The sequence below is a fragment of the Coturnix japonica genome, chromosome 13, assembly GCF_001577835.2.
Source record: "Coturnix japonica isolate 7356 chromosome 13, Coturnix japonica 2.1, whole genome shotgun sequence".
Taxonomy (NCBI): domain Eukaryota; kingdom Metazoa; phylum Chordata; class Aves; order Galliformes; family Phasianidae; genus Coturnix; species Coturnix japonica.
Window position 1 is genome coordinate 14,599,395 of NC_029528.1, and position 20,312 is coordinate 14,619,706.

Consider the following 20,312-nt stretch of genomic DNA (forward strand, 5'->3'; position numbering starts at 1 on the left):
TGGCAAATAGACTTTGTACCAAGGCAAAGAAACGGTGCTCAGACACGGTGCAGATAAGAATAGCTGCTGATGACCATTGTGCTTAGGCATCTGCACCCATTGCCAGGCAATGGCAAAAAAAAATGCTATGTAATTACAGTGCAGTAGCCTACACATCACAGCACCCTACAGCTCTGCTTGGAACCACAGTGTGAAGGTGAAGATCTCCCTGCTTTAATGCTACAGAGCTGGGACCCAGCTTCAACCCGACTGGGATGCAGTGGTGGAGGAAAGCATTCCTGCCCTGCCTGTGGCAGCTACATGGCATCGCCAGGTCTGCTCTCATCTGCTGGAAAGGTGATGGAGTGAGGACCTTGAATGTTGCAAGCATCAGTATCTGCAGGGACAATATGTAGTGACTTAAAGGTAAGGAAGTAAAATGGAGTCAAACAGAAGATGGAGGGGCCCTATCAGAACATACCAGAGAAACCACATTTAAAGAGGAGGCAAACACCTTACTGAGCACACAACTAAAGACTCAGGCCAAAAGTTTAGGGGCAATTGACACAGAGAGATCATTCTACCCAGATTCTTCATAAGCTGCAGTCACAGCTCAGGGACAAAAAGGGTGAAAAAAGCCATAAGAATCCAAGAAGGAAACGTGGCTCCTTCAACTAAATAATGCCTCTAGGGAGGTCTGGGATCTGCCAAGGATCTTTGGAGAACTTGAGGACAATCTTACATGTATATCACCACGTAATCCTGGGAGACAAAGAAGAGAATGTCAAATGAATTATTGAAGCTATTTTGGACAGCCTCTGAAGCAAGTGGCATCTTCGTTAGAAGGTCTTGGGAGGATTAAAGGCATTCTCTCTAGCTGGTAGACATGTATTTGTTACTGAGTCTGAGGCAGAAAAACAGCTGTACCCTGTTCACCTCGGTACAATTAAGGAAGGTGACATGGCTGACGTGGCATGCCACAACCACCCTGACCTCAGTGACTTCTGTAAGAGACATTTTACCCAGGCACAAGTGCTGGAAAACAGGGGAAGGAGGAAATAAGGGTGAGAACAAGTTTGAAATGATGTCTCAGACAGAGGTGGCATGTTGAAACCAAGATGGTGTAATCCACGGCCATTTGCAGTCTCTCAGATGCTGTTTCTCCTGATAAGAATCTTTTCTCACGTTGCCCTTCAGTAGCTATTAGGAAAATCAGAACCTGTCTTATGGGATGGACCGACTTTGTGTGAAGAAAGCAGAGAAGCTCAGGATTTCTTATAAAGATGTGCAGATGTCTATGGGCTTGAGGAGCACTGAGAAATCCAGAAGTAATCTGTAGAAGTAGATGAGATGTGAAAGATGGTGAGGCACTGGAACAGGCTGTCCATAGATGCAGTGGGTGTCCCATCTTTAGAGACAGTCAAGGTCAGACTGGATGAGGCTCTGAGCATCTAATGGAGCTGTAGATGTCCCTGTTCATTGCAGGAGTTGGATGAGCTGTAAAGAACCCTTCCAACTCAAACAGTTCTGAGATTCTATGATCATAGAGAGATCGTCATCATGCCTACCCTGAATGAGAACAGGGTCTGAAAACCACTAGTGATGATGAAACATCTACAGTAAATAATTCCAACCCTGAAGAGTTGTAAAGGAGAAAGCTACAGTTTAATAATACAAAATCCCACCAAATCTCACTGCCTTCTCTTGGTGCTGAGTCCAAACACTAGGGAGACCCAAGTCAATATAGGTGACCTCAGGCTATCAGAGGGGATGCTGACATGTAGTGCCAGCCAGAGAACCATGTTTCCTTATTGTCCACCCCATCTTCCTCCAACAAGGTGAGATTTCTCTTTAAGAGATCTGTATTGGCATCCTGGCCAGGCTTACTGGTGCTGGACTGGGAGCAGCACAGCACCAGCCAGAATCCCACAGCAAGGAGGGGAGTCTGGGCAAAGCATTCCTCTGCAACAAAGCAAAAATGCTGCAGGGTGTGTTTGAGGGGAGAAAAAAAAGGCAAAAAATCCGCAGACTGAACATGTGCCTGGAACAGTTTCCGCGAGACAAAAGGGACATTTAAAGATAATGCAAGAAAGAAGAATAGGGTTTTAGATCTAGAGACTTCATTCTGGCAGATCTGTGTTGGAGGAGACAAAATCATTTTCTCGTCCCAGCTGCTGGCGGGGAGGAGCAGAACAATAATAGCGAGAAGCTTAGAAAGAAGCTCATGACCAAGCTGAAATGAAGTAGGAGATGGGAGATAGAAGCTGCCCGGTGCTGCAAAGTCATCTTATCACTAGGAGCACAGTGATGATAGGAGGGCTCCCCTGGGCTGCCCATCTCCACTCAGGGCAGATGCTGCTCCCAGCCCAGCGCTGGCCACAGGCAGCTCGGTTTGCAAACAAAGGGCACACATGACTGGTGCAAGGCTATATTCTAAGTGCTAGCAGCCGTGTCATATCGGTGCTTGGTGGAGCTGCGGATGCTGCTGGTGAGCCGTGGGCTATCATCTGGACACATCCACACTGATAGAAGGTTGTTGGCAAATGGGAGGGCATGCAGAGACAAAAATGATAGGAAGGGAGGACATGAGCTACATTCAGAAGTGCGGCAAAGGGAAGCAGGAAGAAAAGTCTCCCAGGCAGCCCTTGGAAGGGTTGCCAAAACGCAGTGCGCACAGCCAAGCCCTGCCAGATGTTGCTGCTGCCCAGGAGCAGGGCTGCGGGTCTGTGGTGGCACTGGGAGCAGATGGCAGCAGCTGGGAGGAGCCCAAGGAAGGGTGGGAGGGAAGGTGGCTGCCAAAATGCCTTGCCTCAGCTCTGCTCATGGGAAGAGACTTCACTTGGTTTTTGACTCTATCAAAGAGATCTTTAAGCACCGACTTGCTCTCATGTGATCTACAAGCATGTATGATGTGGAGCATCTCCTGGTACTGTCGAGTTCAATGGGAAGAAATGGAAGCTAGGGATGCTCAAGTGGAATTCAAATAAAGGTTTGTGAGATTGGGTCAGAGAGGACCAATATCTGGGCTGTCCCAGTGGGGATGAAGCACACTGGTCTTCACCAGCTACCACAGCTGGATCCGCTGCCAGAGAGCTGCTGCTTAGACCCAGCCAGACACACAATGCACAGGGTGGAATTCTATGACCCATATCGTAAGAGGATCAGATGAGCTGCTCCTCCTGGCTTCACAACGTATCAATTTGCCAGTCTTCCTCAAAACAGAGGGAAATCGGGACTGAGGGGGCTTTCTTCATTAAGTCCAGCGGCCAAACCCATGGAACCCTACCTCATCTCACTCACTCAACAGCTGTGCTTATGAGTACGAAAGAGGCAGGAGACCTTGAGAAAAAAAGGTTGGTCTTGTTGGGAGCTATTGGTAATAGGTGAACAGTTGGACTGGATGATCTTTTAGGTCTTTTCCAACCTTGGTGATTCTGTGATTCTATGAAAAGCCCATAGCTATGAACCAAGAGAGAGGTTATTGCATCCAGCCCTGTCACAGCCTCTCAATGATGCACTGCTCTCGCCTCATGCGTCAGCAGCTGCCCAGAGGCATCCAGTGCTTTGCCCTCTGCCCGCAGCTGAGCTGCTACTCAGTGGCACCAGGATCCTGCAGCAGCGCTTGCCCTCTAAGCACTGAGCGCCTGAGCAATGCCTGTTCATCCACCCAGAGCCAGCGAGCAGCTCAGAAAACTCAGATTATCTTTTCCCATTTCATTCCTCACCCATGGTGGTGTTGCCTCCCTGGAAGGGGAGCTGTAAGATGGGCTCATTAACATCTGTGAAGTACAGATACTGCTGCACTAAGTGCATTGCAAAAGCTCATGGGATGGTTGTTAATTACATATTCAGTGCGGGGTTGTAATGGCATGCATTAAGAGTGGCATGGGGTCCCCACTTTAAATAATAGGGATGAAACAAATTAAACATTTGCCCCTGTTCTCTGGGCAAAAGAATGCAGCTCAGGAATACTTTAACCACTGTACTGTCATCTTGAGTACCTCCATACCACACAGGAGCAGAATGAAACAGCCTTCACATAGCAACTCCTAATTTTCTCAAAGCCTTTATGTAACATTCTCCAAATTGCATGGCTTGGAACAGCGATCCCACTAAAATTTCACCAGAGGAGAAAGAGATACCAGCACTTGCATCACCCAACCTCTGCATACACTGCAATGGGGAAGACCCTTTGCAGAGCAGGACCACTCCTCAGCAAAGCCTCGCTTAATTGGATGGTGGGAACAGATGCCTCCAGTGAAAGCAACTAGTGGCCAAGTAGGAGATTAAACTCAGAAACCTCATAGGAGCAGATAGCAGCATGGCAAAATGCTGGGGAGGAAGCAGTGGGCATCTAGGTGAAATACCAGGGATGACAAATGCCTGTGATGACTGCGGAGCTGGCGCATCAGTGCCAAGATATTGGAGGAGTCTTCATCAGTAAGATCGTAATTCCTCCTGAAAAGGACCTGGCTCAGCCCCTGCAATACAGCATTTTACTGCAGTCTGCACAGTAAAAGGTGTCCAAAAAAGGAGGACACTGATATGTGTGTTAATCAAGTGAAGAACCATCTACAAAGAAAAGGCATGGATCTGTCTTCCAGTTGAAGAGCTATAAATAGCCTTGCATACTTGCTTATCAGATTGGTTCGGCTGCAGGGATAATCTCCTGGAGAAAGCAATGGAAGCCCTGTTATGTTGGATATTTATAACTAGATGAAAGCCTAGAAAATGCACAGTCGTGTCAATCTTGCGCTCGTGCCGCAAGATAGGGTGTGTGGGATCCAATTAGTCTCTTCAGTTTAATATAAGGTCAAGAATGGCTCCGTCTTCCCAGATCCACAAGAAATGAGCAGGGTCTCTTAGAGCACTCTGAGTGGCTGTAGAGGCATGCTGAGATGTCCCCATAGGGTCACAGTGGTCCCACAGCTCTCTAGCAGGAGGGCCTGACCCTCTCCTGCACAAACAGAGCACATCCCATTGCACTGGGAGGTCCAGAATGCAGTGGGAAAGATGGCCCCAATGGACTGACCCAACACAAGCAGCATGTTTTGATCCCAAAACAACATGTCCTGGCGCCTGGGTCTCCTTGTTGCCTGCTTAAGGCATCACAGCCCTCACCCCAGCCCCACAAGTTCACTGAACTGCCATTGCCAGATAATCTTCAGAGCACCGGGGTGATGGAGTTAATGCCAGTGGATCCCCCAGAGCCGTGCCCCGCCACGGCCTCGGCTCTCACTGGGCTTTATGTAGGTCAGGGCGGGTGCTGGAGGCATCAGGACACCCAGCAGCTGCCATGGGAGGGGATCCGGGCTGGGGGCAATGAGCACCCAAAGAACTGCTAGGTTCTGTCCTTCTGTTCTGTGCTGTGAGCACCCACAGCTCCTGTGGAACGGGAGTGCTAAATTTGTGGAGTGGGTCACGGCCAGGGACTCCAAAGGTGCCTGGCTGCTTTGGTCCCACAGCAGCCCCTACTCTGAGCAGTGTCCCCTGGTCTTAGAACCACGGAGCCACGGAATTTCCCCAGTTGGAGGGGACCCACGGGGATCGCTGAGTCCAACCCTTGGCTCCAAAACCACTTGTTTGGGTCTGTTCATCCCATAACATCCTGGCAGGAAGACAATGAACATCCCAAGGACTGCAGAATGTCCTCCATCTCCTACTGCAGAACTTTCAGGTTCTCCTCTCTCACCTTGCTCCTCCTTCACTTTCTCTGAGTCATGTGTCACATTCATGAGCTCTAGATCCTCTCTCTCAGCCCCAGCACCACCACTCTGCTGTACCCAGCAGCACAGCCACGTGCAGCTCCCTTCACACAAGCCCTTCATGCTTCCTGCATGCACCTGGCTGGTACCCGAGAGCTCTTGACAAGTCCACTGCTGTCATTCTGCATCAGAAACCTCTCCACACTGCTCTTCCCAGTTGTCTGGCTTGTGCTTTTGGGAAGAAAGCTGACTGCACAACACCCTCAGGCAGGAGGGTGCCTCGTATTGCCAGAGCATCCAATGGATTTGGGGACCCATCCAGACCCAGCACCAACTTGCCTTGCTTTGCCATACACAGCATTGTCCCGAGAACTAACCTGGGAAGAAAGGGAAGATGTACTGCTAGACCTTCAGACCCCCAAATTACCCTGGGCCCCCTCTGTGCTGTAAGAGGGGAACCCAGTATGCTTCCAGCTCCAAGACTGAACACTCTCAACTCTGTCCCAAAGTCAAGGATGCTCCAAGAAGCAGGAGATTTCAGGAGGACTCTTAGCACTATTTCTTTCTACTCCCCAAGAGATTCCTCTGAGCTTACCAGCTCCCCAGCAAGCTCCCCCTAAGTACAAGAGCACAAAAGGCAGCAGGTAGAGGAAAATCGGTGTTATGAGCGCAGCCAGAGCCAAGGCTGAGGAAGCAACTGAAGCCGGCCAGAGAAGCTAGCTTGGGGCAGGGGGCTGCTTTGGGGCAGTCAGCAGGCAGCACGGAGGCAGCATGGGGACCACAACTGGGGGTGAGCTTGTGCCAGGGCAGGGGAAAGCCAGCTTTGCTGTGGTGGGATGGCAGATGCCTCTGTTGGGTCTTTGTGGGATGAACCCAAGTGAGAGGTGACCGGAAGGGCCCTGCTGGAGTCCTCAGGGTTACCATCATCCTGCTCCTGGGTCCTATGCCCCACGTATTCCCTGTGCCACTAAACCTCTTCTCTGATCCCCAGGGAAGCTTCACATCTCCAAGAGCACAGCACGGAGCTGAGCACAACCCAACACCCCTGCCCTCTGCCTCAGGGTAGGCAACACAGGACCTTCTGCCCACAGCCTCACCGTGGGCAGCCCCTCTGTGTGCTTATATCCATGCTGCATCCTCAGAGCAGCCTTTTGCCCCCACTGTCATGCTGTCAGAGCTGCCTCCTGGTCCCTCCACCTCCTAATATCCCCTCAGACCTCCCTACCCTTTCTCACTTCTCCCCACCCCACCATGCCTTTGCTGCTCCTTTGCTTTGAGCCTCCCGGCCCTACCAAGCTGCATGTGGGATCCCATCTGACTAAGTCCCTGAGGCACAGAGGGCAAAGAGCCCCAGGTGTAGGATCCCCGGGGTGGGTGAAGACATGGATGCCACCAACACCTACCATTCTCAGGGTGCTCCATCTCCCCGATGCTGCCGTCAGGTGTGGTACGCTCATAGTGGTCCTCGGGCAGGGCCAGTGGCCCAATGCGGGGGCCCGATGATGATTTGCTGCTGGGGGTCTCCGACTCCTCCAGCCCGCTGTCATAGTAGCTGTGCTGGGAGGGATCCTGCAGGTCCTGGGCCTGGCTGGCTGCAGAGAACGTCACTCGGCGATGAGGTAACTGCAGGAAGAGAGAAGAAGAGAGAAGGTTTTCATTTGCTGGGTGGTTGACACAAAACGGGGGTCATCAGAATTGACCCTAGGATGGAGGCGGAGGGTCAACAGGGAACACTGCTCAAGGGATCCTGTGTTCCCCATACCCAGCATCTCCTCTGGCCTCTGCCTCCTTTGCCACCAAGGAGGACGCACAGTGTGTATATCATAGAATCACAAAATCATTAAGATTGGAAAAGAACACTAAGATCATCTAGTCCAGCCATTAACCCATCTCCACCATACTACCAAACCATGTCCCTCCGTGCCACAGCTCTCAGCCTACAGGCTCTGAAAGGTCCCCATCAGCACCATGCTCTGAACTGTGGGCTGGCCTCCACCCCAGCCTTCATACTGTCTCCTTGTCCTCCACTTTGCACACACCCTTGGTAAGCTCTTGGAGACCCATCTCCATCTAGAGCCTTTCTAATGTGATCAAGGCTCAGCACAAAGCCTCGGGTGACATCATTCTCACCTTACAGCCTCAGACTCGTCATCTCTCATTGTAAGAGATGCTCCATCACGGGTCACGATCGCTCCTTCTGTGCGCTCGTTAAACACTGCCAAGCCCTACTTCACGCTCGCTCTCCCTCATGTTATGGAGGAGCTGCTGCAAAGAGTCATTAAGCTGCATCATCAGCCTCCTCCAAATCCTTCCAGAAAATCCCTCTTTGTCATGATTACTGAGGAGTGGAAGGGGTAAGGCAAGTTCACAAGGCAAAACCAGGGTGATGAGCACACAAACACCATGAGAGAATGACACACAAAATCAACATCACAGGGAGCTGCTCAATGGGACTGGGAAACAATGGGGAGGCAAAGGAGCGAACAGACCAAAAGACAGCGGAATTCAGGCTAAATTCCACTTTCACTGCAGTATTTACTGAGATGGAGTGGCAATCAGGCATCCAACACAGCCAGCACCAAGGAGGACAGGGAAGGAATCAAGCCTAACCAGGGGAAGGAACACACAGGGAGCATTTAAATGAGCTTGCTGCTTTTAGGTTGGTTGGACCTGATTAAATTCACCCCAGGTGCTTAGAGACCTGATTTAAGGAACTTCAGAGTTGTTAGGGCTTCTTTTTTTGGTTGTTTTTTTTTTCTTCCCTCTTGCATTCTTTTTTTCCTTAAGAATTTGTACAGGGGAAGCTCCAGAAAAGTGGAAGAGAGCTAAAATAGCGCCTGTCTTTAAAGATGAGAAAAAAGAAGATCTGGAGAATTATAAAACAGTTAGCTTAATTTCAGTTCCTGGAAAAATACCGAACCAGATAAAAGAACTCTTTGTAAGTACCTACAAGATAACAAGGAAATGAGTAACAGCCACGGTAGGTTTGTCACAAACAAACATGTCAAGGCATTGAACTTCTTCCTTTGAAAAGACATCAGGCCTTGTGGATGGAGGAGGAGCAGTAAACGTTACAGCTTGGTTTTTGGAACTTTTCTGACACTATTTTAGATGATATTCTCATAAGGAATGCAGGGAAATGCTGTAGGTGCAGCGTAGTACTTCTCCCCTTTGGTAATATGGCGCATCTCGCTGCGGGGTGGATGCAAAGCCTTTAGAAAGTCGTATTCAGAAAGTAATTACTGAAGACAAGTCTTACAGGCGGGACAATGTATCAAATGAAATTCTCCGGGTTGTGTCCCGCGTCCATTGCTAGCCTGTATTTTCATTAACGGCTCGGATGACAGATGCGGAATATATCTGTCACATTTGCACACTTGGGAAAAATAATCACCAGGAAAGCAGCAGGCTGGCTGAGAGATTGGGGGCTGCGGCAGATCATGGGTTGACTATCTATCAGCTGTGTCAAAGTCTCACAAAAACGCATCTATATTGGGATGCATAAGCAGGATATTCGTCTTGAAGTCACACTGTGCTCGGTGCCAGTTGAGCTTCAGAAGGATCATAGAAGTGCCGTGTCCGGTCTGGAACATCACATTCATAGAATCATAGTCACCAAGGTTGGAAAAGACCTGTGCATCACCACTCTTTCTGAGAATAAATTATTCCTAATATCCAACCTGAACCTCCCTGGGCACGCCTTAAGTACATCACCTCTCATGCTATCGCTGTCACCTGGTAGAAGAGGCAAATCCCCACCTTGCCACAACCTCCTTTCAGGGAGCTGCAGAGAGTGATAACACCACCCCTGAGCCTCCTCTCTTCCAGACTGAACCATCCCTTCTGCAAATGCTTTCTTCAAAGAGAGAGCAGTGGGCTGCTTCTTCCCTCCATTAGCAGGATAGAATTGCCTCCACTTACAGTGAGGAAGATGGAGGTTCCCAGAGCAGTAGAAATACCTAGGTAGGTTTGGCAAAACACAAGAGATTCCTCAAGCAGAACGTGCCATGCATGAGCAGCAACTCTGAGCTACACAGAGCTGAGCTCCAGCTCTGAACCCAGCCTGTGGCAGCTATCCTACCTCCCCAAACATCTTCTCCCTGACAGCAATTTTGCCTATAGAACACCTCTGTCAGCTGCCACACCCCTTCTGATAGAGGGGGCAAATCCACCCCTCCCAGCTCTGCTCCCTCCTGCACTCAGCACTGTGGGCTCAGGGACCCTCAGCCCCACACAGTCCCCACCACTCTGGGATGAGATAATAGCAGCTTGTGTCTGGCTGAGGCTCCCCACCCGCACAGCCCTGTTCTGGACTCAGCACAGCAAGACACTGGCTCCGTTTGTCTGGCCCTGGCTTGCAGAAATTGGGTTTTGTCTGACCTCTCTCTGCGAGGTCAATGGGCCTTTCAGCAGCAGTGTTCCCCGTACAAGAAGCTGCTTGTGCAGTGCGACCAAGGCACCCCTCAACCTTCTCCTGCTGTTATACAAGCTGGCTTCCTCAAGCTCCAGCCACAGGCTGGGTTGTGAGCCAGCCATTCCATTTCACGAGCCTCCTCTTTGCTCACCCCATTTTTTCCTTTCTATCCCTTTAAGGATGAATACATCTCAATGCTCCACTCCTGCTCCCACCTCCCAGCTCCTTCACCCCAGGGTTGCACGCACTCATGAGTCAGAGCAGTGTGAGTGCCCAGCTGAGCTCCTCCTGCACTGCGATGCTCTGCATGACACACATGGGCATCCCCTACTTCTCACCACACTGCTTTGAGTTAAGATGCGCTTTGTTTCCGCGGGCCTGCTTTACCAAGCAATCTGGATTGCTCTGCATGACTGCTCTGTCCTCATCACCATCTCCCACACCGCCGAGCTCTGTGTCAGATGCACATTTTATCAGCAGTGATTTTGTATTTACTTCCAGCTCGCTGATTGCGGTGCTGAATGGCAGCGGGTGTGGACATGCTGCCAAAAGCTCCTCCAGAAGACCCCCTTCCACCAGGGCTTTTCAGCCTTTCTTCTCTGCTCTGCTACTAAACCAGATCGTCCCCTAGCCAACAGTGCCCCACGTACAATGAAGAGTGTTAATTCAAAGTAATAATGATAACAACAGAAGGCATTATTAGCCTGGCATCTTCACCAAGGCTCCATCAGCCACACATTGTCAAATAGACTCCATAGGTCCTGGCGGTGGCCAGGACAGACTCATGGTGGTGACACTGCCTGGCCACCTCCTGCCACCAGATTGGCTGCCATCACTTGTGGTCCCCTCAGTGGGCTCCCAGCCCACTACATGCCCCTCACTGCTGCACCGGCTCAGGGCATCATTCCAATTAGTGTCATTCCAAATTGCGCTATTCCAAATAGTGTTGTTGCAAGGGCACCTCATTTTGAACACCTTTGTCACCTACCAGCTCATTGGCAGGTGCCACATCCTGCCTTGCTCTCAACCCAAATTGCCAATGCTGCTTACTGAGTACTTTTGCATTTTTCTACATAATTAACAATTTGCAAATGACGATTGCTGGCACTGCCTCCTCCTAGCGCTTTTTTTTAAGTGTTCCTCAGTGTGTCCTGCTTGTCAAAATTGATATTCCCCCCATGTTTTGGGGGGTTTTTTGGTTTGTTTCTTTTTTTTTTTTTTTTTTTTTTTTTTTTTTTTTTTTTTTTTTTTTTTGCCTTTCCTTGTGAATTTTCAGCACTCGGAAACTACCTATTTCTACTAATTATTATACTTCCCCTCTTCCCCCCCATTTATCCCTTTCCTGTTTCTCACTGCTCTCTTCACCCTGCATGCTACAACCATGAGCGTGTTCATCCTCCCCAGGGACTCCCCCATCCTGCTGCTCCCCACCACTGCCCCCACCCCTCCAGGACCCCATGGCTGCTGGAAAGTCCAAGGTCACCCTTTGCTCCTTCCCAGCTTGGGTGCAAACATCCCCAGCTCACAGCAGGGCATGCACCAGGCTCGTTCTGCTTCCCAAAGCATTCATCGAATCCAGGAGTGGGGCTACGTGGGAGCAGAGCTTGGGGTTGCTGCACTGGCTCCTCCTTAAAGTGCAACCTTTGCACCTTCACACTGCAGCAGGGACCACAGGGCCAGAAATTCAGAAATCACACTTTGCACAAAAGGAACCTTAGAATCCGCCCCAGGCACCCTTTTCCTGTGGGATTAATGCCAGAGCAGTGGAAACGTCAGAACTGTTAACCCCTTCCTTGCCCCCCGCACGCCTGCAGCCTCCGAGCCCTCTGCCAACGGAGCTCACTTCCCCAGCCACCGCCACAATGCAGCAACTCACAGAGCTGTGGGGAGACAGCCATGTCACACCACGGTGCCCAGAATATCAAAATAAGTGACAAGGGAGCCATTGTGGCACAGGACTTGGCCAACTTCAGTCGAATTCACGATGCTCCTGGAGCTGCGCGGCATCCCTTCGCTTACAATTAAAATGAAGACGGTGCCCAAAACGACGCAGCTCCAAGTTTTTGTGTACAGAGGTTTTGCCGCATGTGGGGATTGTTTAATCTTTCAGGGTCATGTTTGGAAGCTCCACGTAATGTGACGCAGGCTCTGGAGAAGGATGATGAGAGAAATATTACTCCCTTGGAAACTAAATGGAGCCTCTAGGAAAGCAAAAGGAGAACTGCCAAGTGCAGAGCAAGGCTGTGGCCTGAGAGAACAGGGCCCAAGCTCAGCTCGTGGCCATTGCAGCCAGCTGCCTTACAGCAGCAGCGTGTGATTCTGCTGGGATCTGGGCTGGGTGTGGAGCAGGCATCACTTCTGCTCTCTTCTCATCCACCAGTCTGACCTCCTCTCATTTATTTTGCTGGGGTGACCTCCTCTGCTTAGCAATGTCCACCTGATGTCCATGAGGTCCTGTCTGATGGCTCTGCTCTGTCCCAAATCCTTGAGTCCATCCCCATATCCCACTTTGCTTCCATAACATCCCTTGGGCAAGGGTCGTGAGGTTTGCTCGTGACATCCCTGCAGCTCCTTTGCTACAGATAAATGAGGCCACAGAATGAACACACAACAATAGGAAAGACACAGAGGGATCCATGTGGGTCACACCTCCTAGAACCAAGCGTGATTTAGAAAGCACCCGCTCGCCCCTCTTAGTGACTGCTCACACAGCTCCATCTCCAGCAATTAGCAAGTGCTGACCTTGCAGTCAGAGGAGAGGTGTTACAAGTCCTGCTGAAATAATGATAGCAGAACAGCCATCCTGAAATGGACATCGGATCCCGAGGCTCTATTTAATGAATAAGTCTGGATAAAATGTGGACTGTCTCCACATAGGTGCCCTGAAGCCTCCCGAAATTTGCATGCTGCTCAAAGAAGCCGCCAAAGCCCGGTGCCAACCTGCCTGCTCAGATCGAATTTATCTAACTCATAGCAAGATCTAACGCAATTAGAAACCCATTTAGACAGCCTCGGGACAGAGATTGCCTAACCTCACAGCCTATCAGAGATCCGAGCCCATCAAGGATGTGCAATTTGGCTTTTCTTTGGTTGAAAAGAAGGCTGGAAAGGAAAATATGGAAATAGATCATCTGAAGGGTGAATCATAAAATCTAAAGGGGTCATAATCTTTATGGAATAATGTCTGAATTGGACTGACCGTGGTGTCCTGAAATGTCTATCACCTTCAAGCTGATAATAGAGCCATTTTGACGCTGGTTGGTATCGAGCAGAAATTGCTCGGGACACAGAAGGAGGTCACATCATCACATTAAAACCATCTGAAAATCCCAGACTGAAAAAGGTTCCAGGACTGGGAGAGAAACACTTGAATAAGGCCCTCAAGGAAGCTGACAGCTGCCAAGTAGGAAAATAATGCTGTGAAAATAATGAGCTAATCTGGCTCCCCGTTGCACCCAGTGGAGCTGACGGATCACACGGAGGGCTCTGGGGGGAGCAGGGGGTCCCAAGCAGGAGGCTCAGGTCCCTTGGAGAGAGCTAACCAAGGGAGGCTCCAACAGAAGACTGCAAGAGGAAAATGTCAGGTTGCTGAAATCAGATCTTCTTTCAAGTGAACATCTTGTTTCAGAGTTGGGGCAGGGGGGATATCTTTGCTGACACGGAAAAATGAGAAAGTGATGCTCTTGCAAAGGTAATTTTCACTTCAGAATTCAAGCCAAGGAGTGGTTATGAAACGAAATTAAAATAGAGGTCGGTCAGAATGGTGCCTTTACTAAATTATTAGGAAATCTATCTATCTATCTGTCCATCTATCCACCTCCTTACCTACCTACATAACAACCTCCCTACCTACCCACATACCAACCTGCCTACCTACATACATACCAACCTCCCTACCCACCTATTTGTCTGCCCACTGACTTGAACCAAAACAAAACAAAGACTGTCATTTCTTTCTGATTTGTTTTTAAGTATGAATTTTTAGCTCGATGGTGATCCCACCTTCTAACCAACTCTTTCCATAGGCAAGGGACAGAAGCTTGCCTGGTCAATGGAGTATCTGTGCCTATTCCATAGGTCAGCATGCTCTGGACATCCACAGATCCCTCCCACCAGTGCTCTGCAACCAGCCTGCACTGATGTTGGGTGAGAGAAATCACCTTCATTTGGAGAAATCAAGGAGATAAGACAGGTAGTATTATCAGGTTGAAGCACGTGTGTGTTTGGTATCCTCTGCTAGAGCAGGAAGCCATGTAGGTGGTGGAGGAGCACTGTGACCCTGGGATCTGGGGCAGAACAGAGGCTGCACCCAACAGCGTGGGTTGGAGGTGAAGGGGAGCACTCGTGTGCTAAGAAAGTCCCAAGTGCCTGCCCCTCTTTGTTCCCTTGTGACACCACAACCCTAAAGAGGTCTGGTTGTGAAGAACACCTCAGAGGGACAAGAAAAGGGTAGATGTGGCAATGGGGGGCATGGTTCAGTGGGCATGATGGGGATGAGTCAATGGTTGGACTTGATCTTGGTGGTCTTTTCCAGCCTTAATGGCTTAATGATTCTGTGTCCCTATGACCAATTTCTGCTTCACCTGCCTGTTCAGACCCTGCTTGTGGAACAGTATTCCCAGATGAGTGGGAATTCCTAATGGAATTGCAGATCAATTCTTCTGAATTTAATCTCTCCTCCAGTGCTCAGTTCCTGTGTGAGCCACGCCAGACCTTACAGACAGTGGCACAAGAAAGAAGTCTGGATATCAGAGACGGTTCCTGAGCTCTGTTCTATGGGAAGAAAAGGAGACCTGATGGTCCCTAATAAACTGTGATCTTCTTGAAATCCTGAGGAAGAGCAGCTCCGGCCCCTCCAGGCAGCTCAAATCAATGTCACAACACCCCGAAAGGTCTCACTCAGCCTGAATAATAAAGAAGGGCTTTTTTTCATCTGGAATACCGATTTCCCTTCTATTGGGCTTGAGCTCATTTGATGAAGAAGCAGAAAGATTAACAGATTAGTGTAAAGGAACATCAGACATCACATTAGCAAGATATTTAAAGCAGGATTGCAGCCCTGAGTTCAGACAAGACAAACCCCCGCAGCAGGGACTGATATCTGTCAGATCCTTCCTAGCAGCAGCTTTGCAGATGCTCAGGAGCATGGGGGAGTTTGGAGCATGCGAACAGAGAGCCATGAGGGAGCCAAATAGCTGCAGGCTTCCAGGTTGCCTGGGCCTTTGGAGATCTCTCATAGGAGCTGAATCAGGGCACTCTGCTCCGGATTCTTTGCTATGAAGCAGGGTCAATCCCAGGGGAGAGGTGGTGGTTTGCTGCCTTCCCAGAATGATGGCTCTGGAGGCAGCTTTGATGAATCCTGCCCAGTTCTGGGCTTGTTTTGATAGAAGCTCAGGCATTTCGCAAGCCAGGAGGTGCTCAGGAGGATGTTTTGTTAATGGGGTGGGGGCATCTCTGATAATCTTTGGGCAGGATCCTCAAGTGAATGCCAAAATGGGTGTAGATGACGTGCTAATTCAGGATGTGGGTCCTGCCCTCTCGGCAGGTCACTGCCACAAACCTGCTCTCCTCCCACCCACTCCTTCCTGGCAGGAGCTAAAGGGCTGAGGCAATGCACAGCTCCCACCTGGGGAACCAGCAGTGTGTGCAACAACTGAAACAGAGCCAGAAGTGACAAGGAGGTGACAAAGTGCTGGAGGTGGGTGGCACCCCACTAGGAAAGGGATCTGGGGCCCGTTGCAAGGGAAGCAGAAGGCAAAGACCTCATTGAGCTCAGCCCTCTGTAATAGTGGTGAGGTATTGGCACAGGCTGCCCAGGGAGGTGGTGGAGTCATTATCCATGGAGGTGTTCATGAGAAGGGTAGATGTGACACTGAGGGATGTGGTTTAGTAAGCATGGCAAATGGGTTGATGGTTGGACATGATGATCTTGTGTTTTTCCAACCTTAATGATCCTATGATACTATCATCCTAAGTTAAAACATCCCAACTGAGCGGTGTGTGCTCCTAAGGAGATGAGGGCTGTGGGAAGAGCCCTCTGGAGCAATCTCCACTGACCATCTCGGTTTCTCCCATAAGCACAGTGTGGGTTGTGCAAGTGAAGCCAGGACAGACTGGCTTGTGGGACGGTGGGAAGGAACACAGCTCTCCCATGGGGCTGAGCTGTGCCCATGTTTTGTAGCACGATTGGAATGCACATTGAGGAGGGTGGGGAGGGATGAAGGTGCTTTGGGCTTGGCTTAGGGCTCAAGTTGAGAGGCATCTTTCAAAACAAGATATGAGAGGGATTTGGCCCCACAGAGCACCCTGCAAGGTATCAGCTCAGCCTCTCAATGTTCATGACCCCAAAGTGCCTCTGGGCAGACACCAGCTCTGGGGCCACAAGCACACACAGGTCACCCCATTGCATGCCATCCCACACTGCTTTTCCCATCACAGCTCCCAGGGACAGAGCTTTGGTCTGCATATCTGCCCCACAACACCCCACCCTTCCTGCCCTATATCATGCATCCTCTCATTACCTCCCACAGCACCCTGACCGAGTCCTTACCGCACCCTCCTTCCTCCCCCTGCTACATCCCACCCCAAAGATGCACCCCAGGCATCATCTCGCATCTCATCCACAGCATCCTTCCCTCTCCCCATATGCAGAGAGATGAGAAAATGCTGGGAACACGTGCTGGCATTGCAGAAATGGCTGTGCTCCCCCCTCCTCCCAGGATCAGGGTGCCTGATGTAGCAGGCTGCAGGGCTGAGCTCCACTCCAGGCTGCTCCAGGAGCAGCACTGCAGCTGACAGCCCGGCTGAGCAGGCAGAGCAGTGCCGGGAATATCAATCAGTGTGCCTTGGCCAGAGCCAGCGCTTTCATTGCACTGGGACTTGCAGGAGCTGCTGGGCTGCAGGGACATGGACTCAGCATCCTTCAGGATTTGGGAGGAGAAAGATATGGGAGGTGAGGAGGAAACTGCCTGAGGAGGGCAGGAGGAAGGGAGCAATCAAAAGAGAGGGATGGAGGGGGGCAGATGTCATAGTGGAAGCCTGGAGGTGAGAGGCAAAGGGAAAAGGGGGGAGTGGGCCAGTGGCTGGCTCAGCAAAGTGGGCTAGAGTGGGTGGCTCAGGGCTGCAAGGCCAGCATGCCGTGGGGAGAGCATAGGGCACAGGTGTGAAGGAAGAGATGAGAGTCATTCTGTGCAAGCCACCAAGAGAGCAAAGGATGATGTCCCCAAGCCCAATGGGGAACAGAGGCTGCCAAGCGGGAGAGATTTGATGCTCTCCTCAGGAGGATGGGGATGGGAAGAACCAGAGCCACCAGGCAGACACCTCGATCACAGGGGTCACCACACCATGTACACCTTGCTGTCAACTCACCATGCAATGCAATCTATATGCAGCCCTGTGCCACTTCCTCCTGGGACAACACGGTACCCACCCATCCACATCCAACACCCCACCATCCACATACCACCTCCTCCTCCTATATGGTGCCCACCCCTGTGCCACCTCCTCCTTGGACACTGTAGTATCTGACCCCTTGCCAACTCTCCTAGAACAACAAAATACCAACCCCCTCCTCCTGCAGGAGACATAGCTTACACCATCCCTATGCAGCCTAAACTATGGGGTGCAGACTGGGAGCATCCTGCTTCTTGCCTTCCATGGCACTCCACCTGGGCACTCAGGGCCCTGCACTGCAACCCGACACACTGAATCTGCAGCAGTCCCAAAAGAGCTGGAGATCAGGAGCTGATTTGCATTTTGGGAACTGCTCCCAGCACAGCTTCTATCCAGAGCAGGGGAAAAACAGGGCAGGTCCCCCCTGAACCCTCTGCTCCATCTGCAGCTCAGCACTGGATCCATTTATCAGCTCATTCCACGTGAGCAACCTTGAGAAAACCCACTGACCCGGGACAGCAGGAGACTTTCCCAGACATCTGCCAACACCTAAACCTGCAATTTATGGAGACTCGCAACTAAATTCTACCACAAGACAATTTCATTTCAGTCCATTGCAGTTACAATATTCCTCTTATTCCCCCCCCACCTGCAGAGAGTAATTAATGCTACACCGTGCTGCCTTGCCTGCAGGCAGGTGCAGGTGCCTCTGCTGAGCTCACAGCAGCGTGCCCAAGCCAACATCACTCCAGCTGGCTTTGTGGGCAATGGGGGTCCACAGTGACCAGGGCAGCTTTGGGTTTGTGCAGCCAGGAGAGGAGAAAGAAGGGGGAAAAAGAAGTAGAAGAAATGCCCCAGAGGATGGGGGCTGGGAGGGAGGCAGAAAGAATAAACTTCAGCACCTGAATGTAGTTGTGTTCTGGCTGCGGGTTCATCAAAGAGCTGCTGAGGGCAAGAAGGGAAGGGAAAGTGCTTTCGGATGGTTCCCAAAGGGCTGTGAGGAGAAGCCACATCCCCAGCCTGGCTGGCCCATCCCTGCAGGGTTGCTGCTGGAGGTGGGTGCTGGTGTCTCCTTTCCTCTTCTGCAGCCACTGCAGCTCCCGCAGGGCACAGCCGTGCCTGCCCAGGAGGCCCAGACGCTTCCCGCTTGGTTGGAGATAAAACCTGACGCTATTAGCAAAATAAACAGGGAGTCTGGGAGAGCCAAAGCTGGCACCGGGCTCAAACCACGGAAGCCAGAAGCACTGGTTTCCCCAACTGATCTAATCTCTCCCAGCACCAGACCTCTTCTCCCCAGCGGGCTGGTGGGGCCGGTTAGAGCCCCTGGAGAAGAGGTGAAACCAGTGCCTCCCTGCAACCCAAGTTGAACCAACAACTTTGAGAATGAGGGGGGAGAGCTAGAGAGGGCGGGCCATGGCCTTTCTGGGGAGCACGGTGACCTTGCTCCATTGCAAGCCAGCTTGGGAGGACATCTCCTCCACAGTGCTGACGCTCATCTCGTGGTGGGGCGGGAGCTCATTGCTTTGGGTGCCCCCCCAGCGCTGCTGACGCACCCAGGCTCCATCTGCATCCGCGTCCTCATTGCAGCACTGCGGCAGGATTTGGGTCACGCTACCAAGGCAGGGCTCTGCTCCTCCGCCTGCTGGCCTGGGGAGGTGGAGGTCTTATGTGGACATGGGGATGGATGGGATGAACCAGGAGAAGGCACGACACAGGGATGCTGGGGTGCATGAGTAGTGGACCATGTCCTGGAGGAAGGCTCCTTGGAAGGCTGGAGATGGGAGAAGTCGTGCAGAGTCAGCACCCTGGGACATCTGGGTTGGCTACTGCGGGAAGGGGGAAGGTTGCGGAGGGGCTTGCCCATGAGAACATTGTTTCTGGGCAGCAGGGACGTGGGAAGCCTGTCTGGGAAATGGCCAGGAGCCAGAGCAGCTTCAGGGGCAGCACGGAAAATAAGGCACAAGAGGTCAAAAATAGAAAACTTTATTGAAGTCAAATCCAACAGGGCAACAGAGCTCAGCCCTACGGCAGGAGCCCAGCCTGCCGCTTGGGGCTCTCCATGGGGCAAAGGGGTACAGCACGGCACAAGATGGAGCGAGTGGTCCTCACCATGGGGCCAGGAACAGATGGAGCCACACATCCCCTTTCTCCCTCCCTAGTAGCTAAGGACAGAGCTAAGAACAGAACTAAAGACAGACCCGACAGGCGCCAAAGCAGAGACGAGGTGCAAGCCAACTGGCCAAACAGCCCAAGGAGAGAAGGTTCTGCAAGCTCCGAACCCCTGAGGTCCTCCCACGACCTCCAAGCACACCAGCCAGCATCCCAGTCCTGCCTGTACCCTGCCCCATGTGCAGCACAAGTCCCAGCCAGACGCAGAGCAGTGACCTAACTGCAGCACACAGCAGAGACCCCGCATCCCACAACTCTGACCTCCCAGCCCCGTGCCACCAGTGAGAAGCCCCATGTGAGTAAAGCCGCTGGGCCCTGATGATCGCACTAAGCATCACTGTGCTAGTGATGGCAGAAGGCCCAAACCCTGGAAAAGGCAGAACCTGAGCCTGGGAAAAAGGCAATGCTTTGATCCCCCACCCAGCCCCACCTGCCTGGGCAGCCCAGCAGTTGCTGAGCTCCCATTTGGGATGTTCTGCATAGGGAGCTGGACACAGCTCTGTGCTCACATCACACCACTGGCTACCAGCCCCCAGAGAATACCCAGTTGGGTGAGTATCCCCCTGGCGCTCCCCATGCAGAGGCACAGGCATGCAGCAACCTGTATGTCACCACCACCCAGGTCCCAGCCCCGGGCACTGTGACAAGGACTG

The 20,312-nt window shown here is 51.5% G+C and overlaps 1 protein-coding gene across 4 annotated transcripts in view; it reads right to left on the minus strand.

Annotated features, from left to right (window-relative positions):
- The window catches only part of PCDH1 (protocadherin 1), a 48,916-nt gene that overhangs the window by 17,918 nt on the left and 10,686 nt on the right, over positions 1–20,312 (minus strand). For all 4 annotated transcript variants that reach the window (XM_032447527.1, XM_015875974.2, XM_015875975.2 and 1 more), the window contains exon 5: positions 7,088–7,307. In XM_032447527.1, coding sequence (XP_032303418.1) covers positions 7,088–7,307 — 220 coding nt within the window. The remainder of the gene's footprint in view (positions 1–7,087; positions 7,308–20,312) is intronic.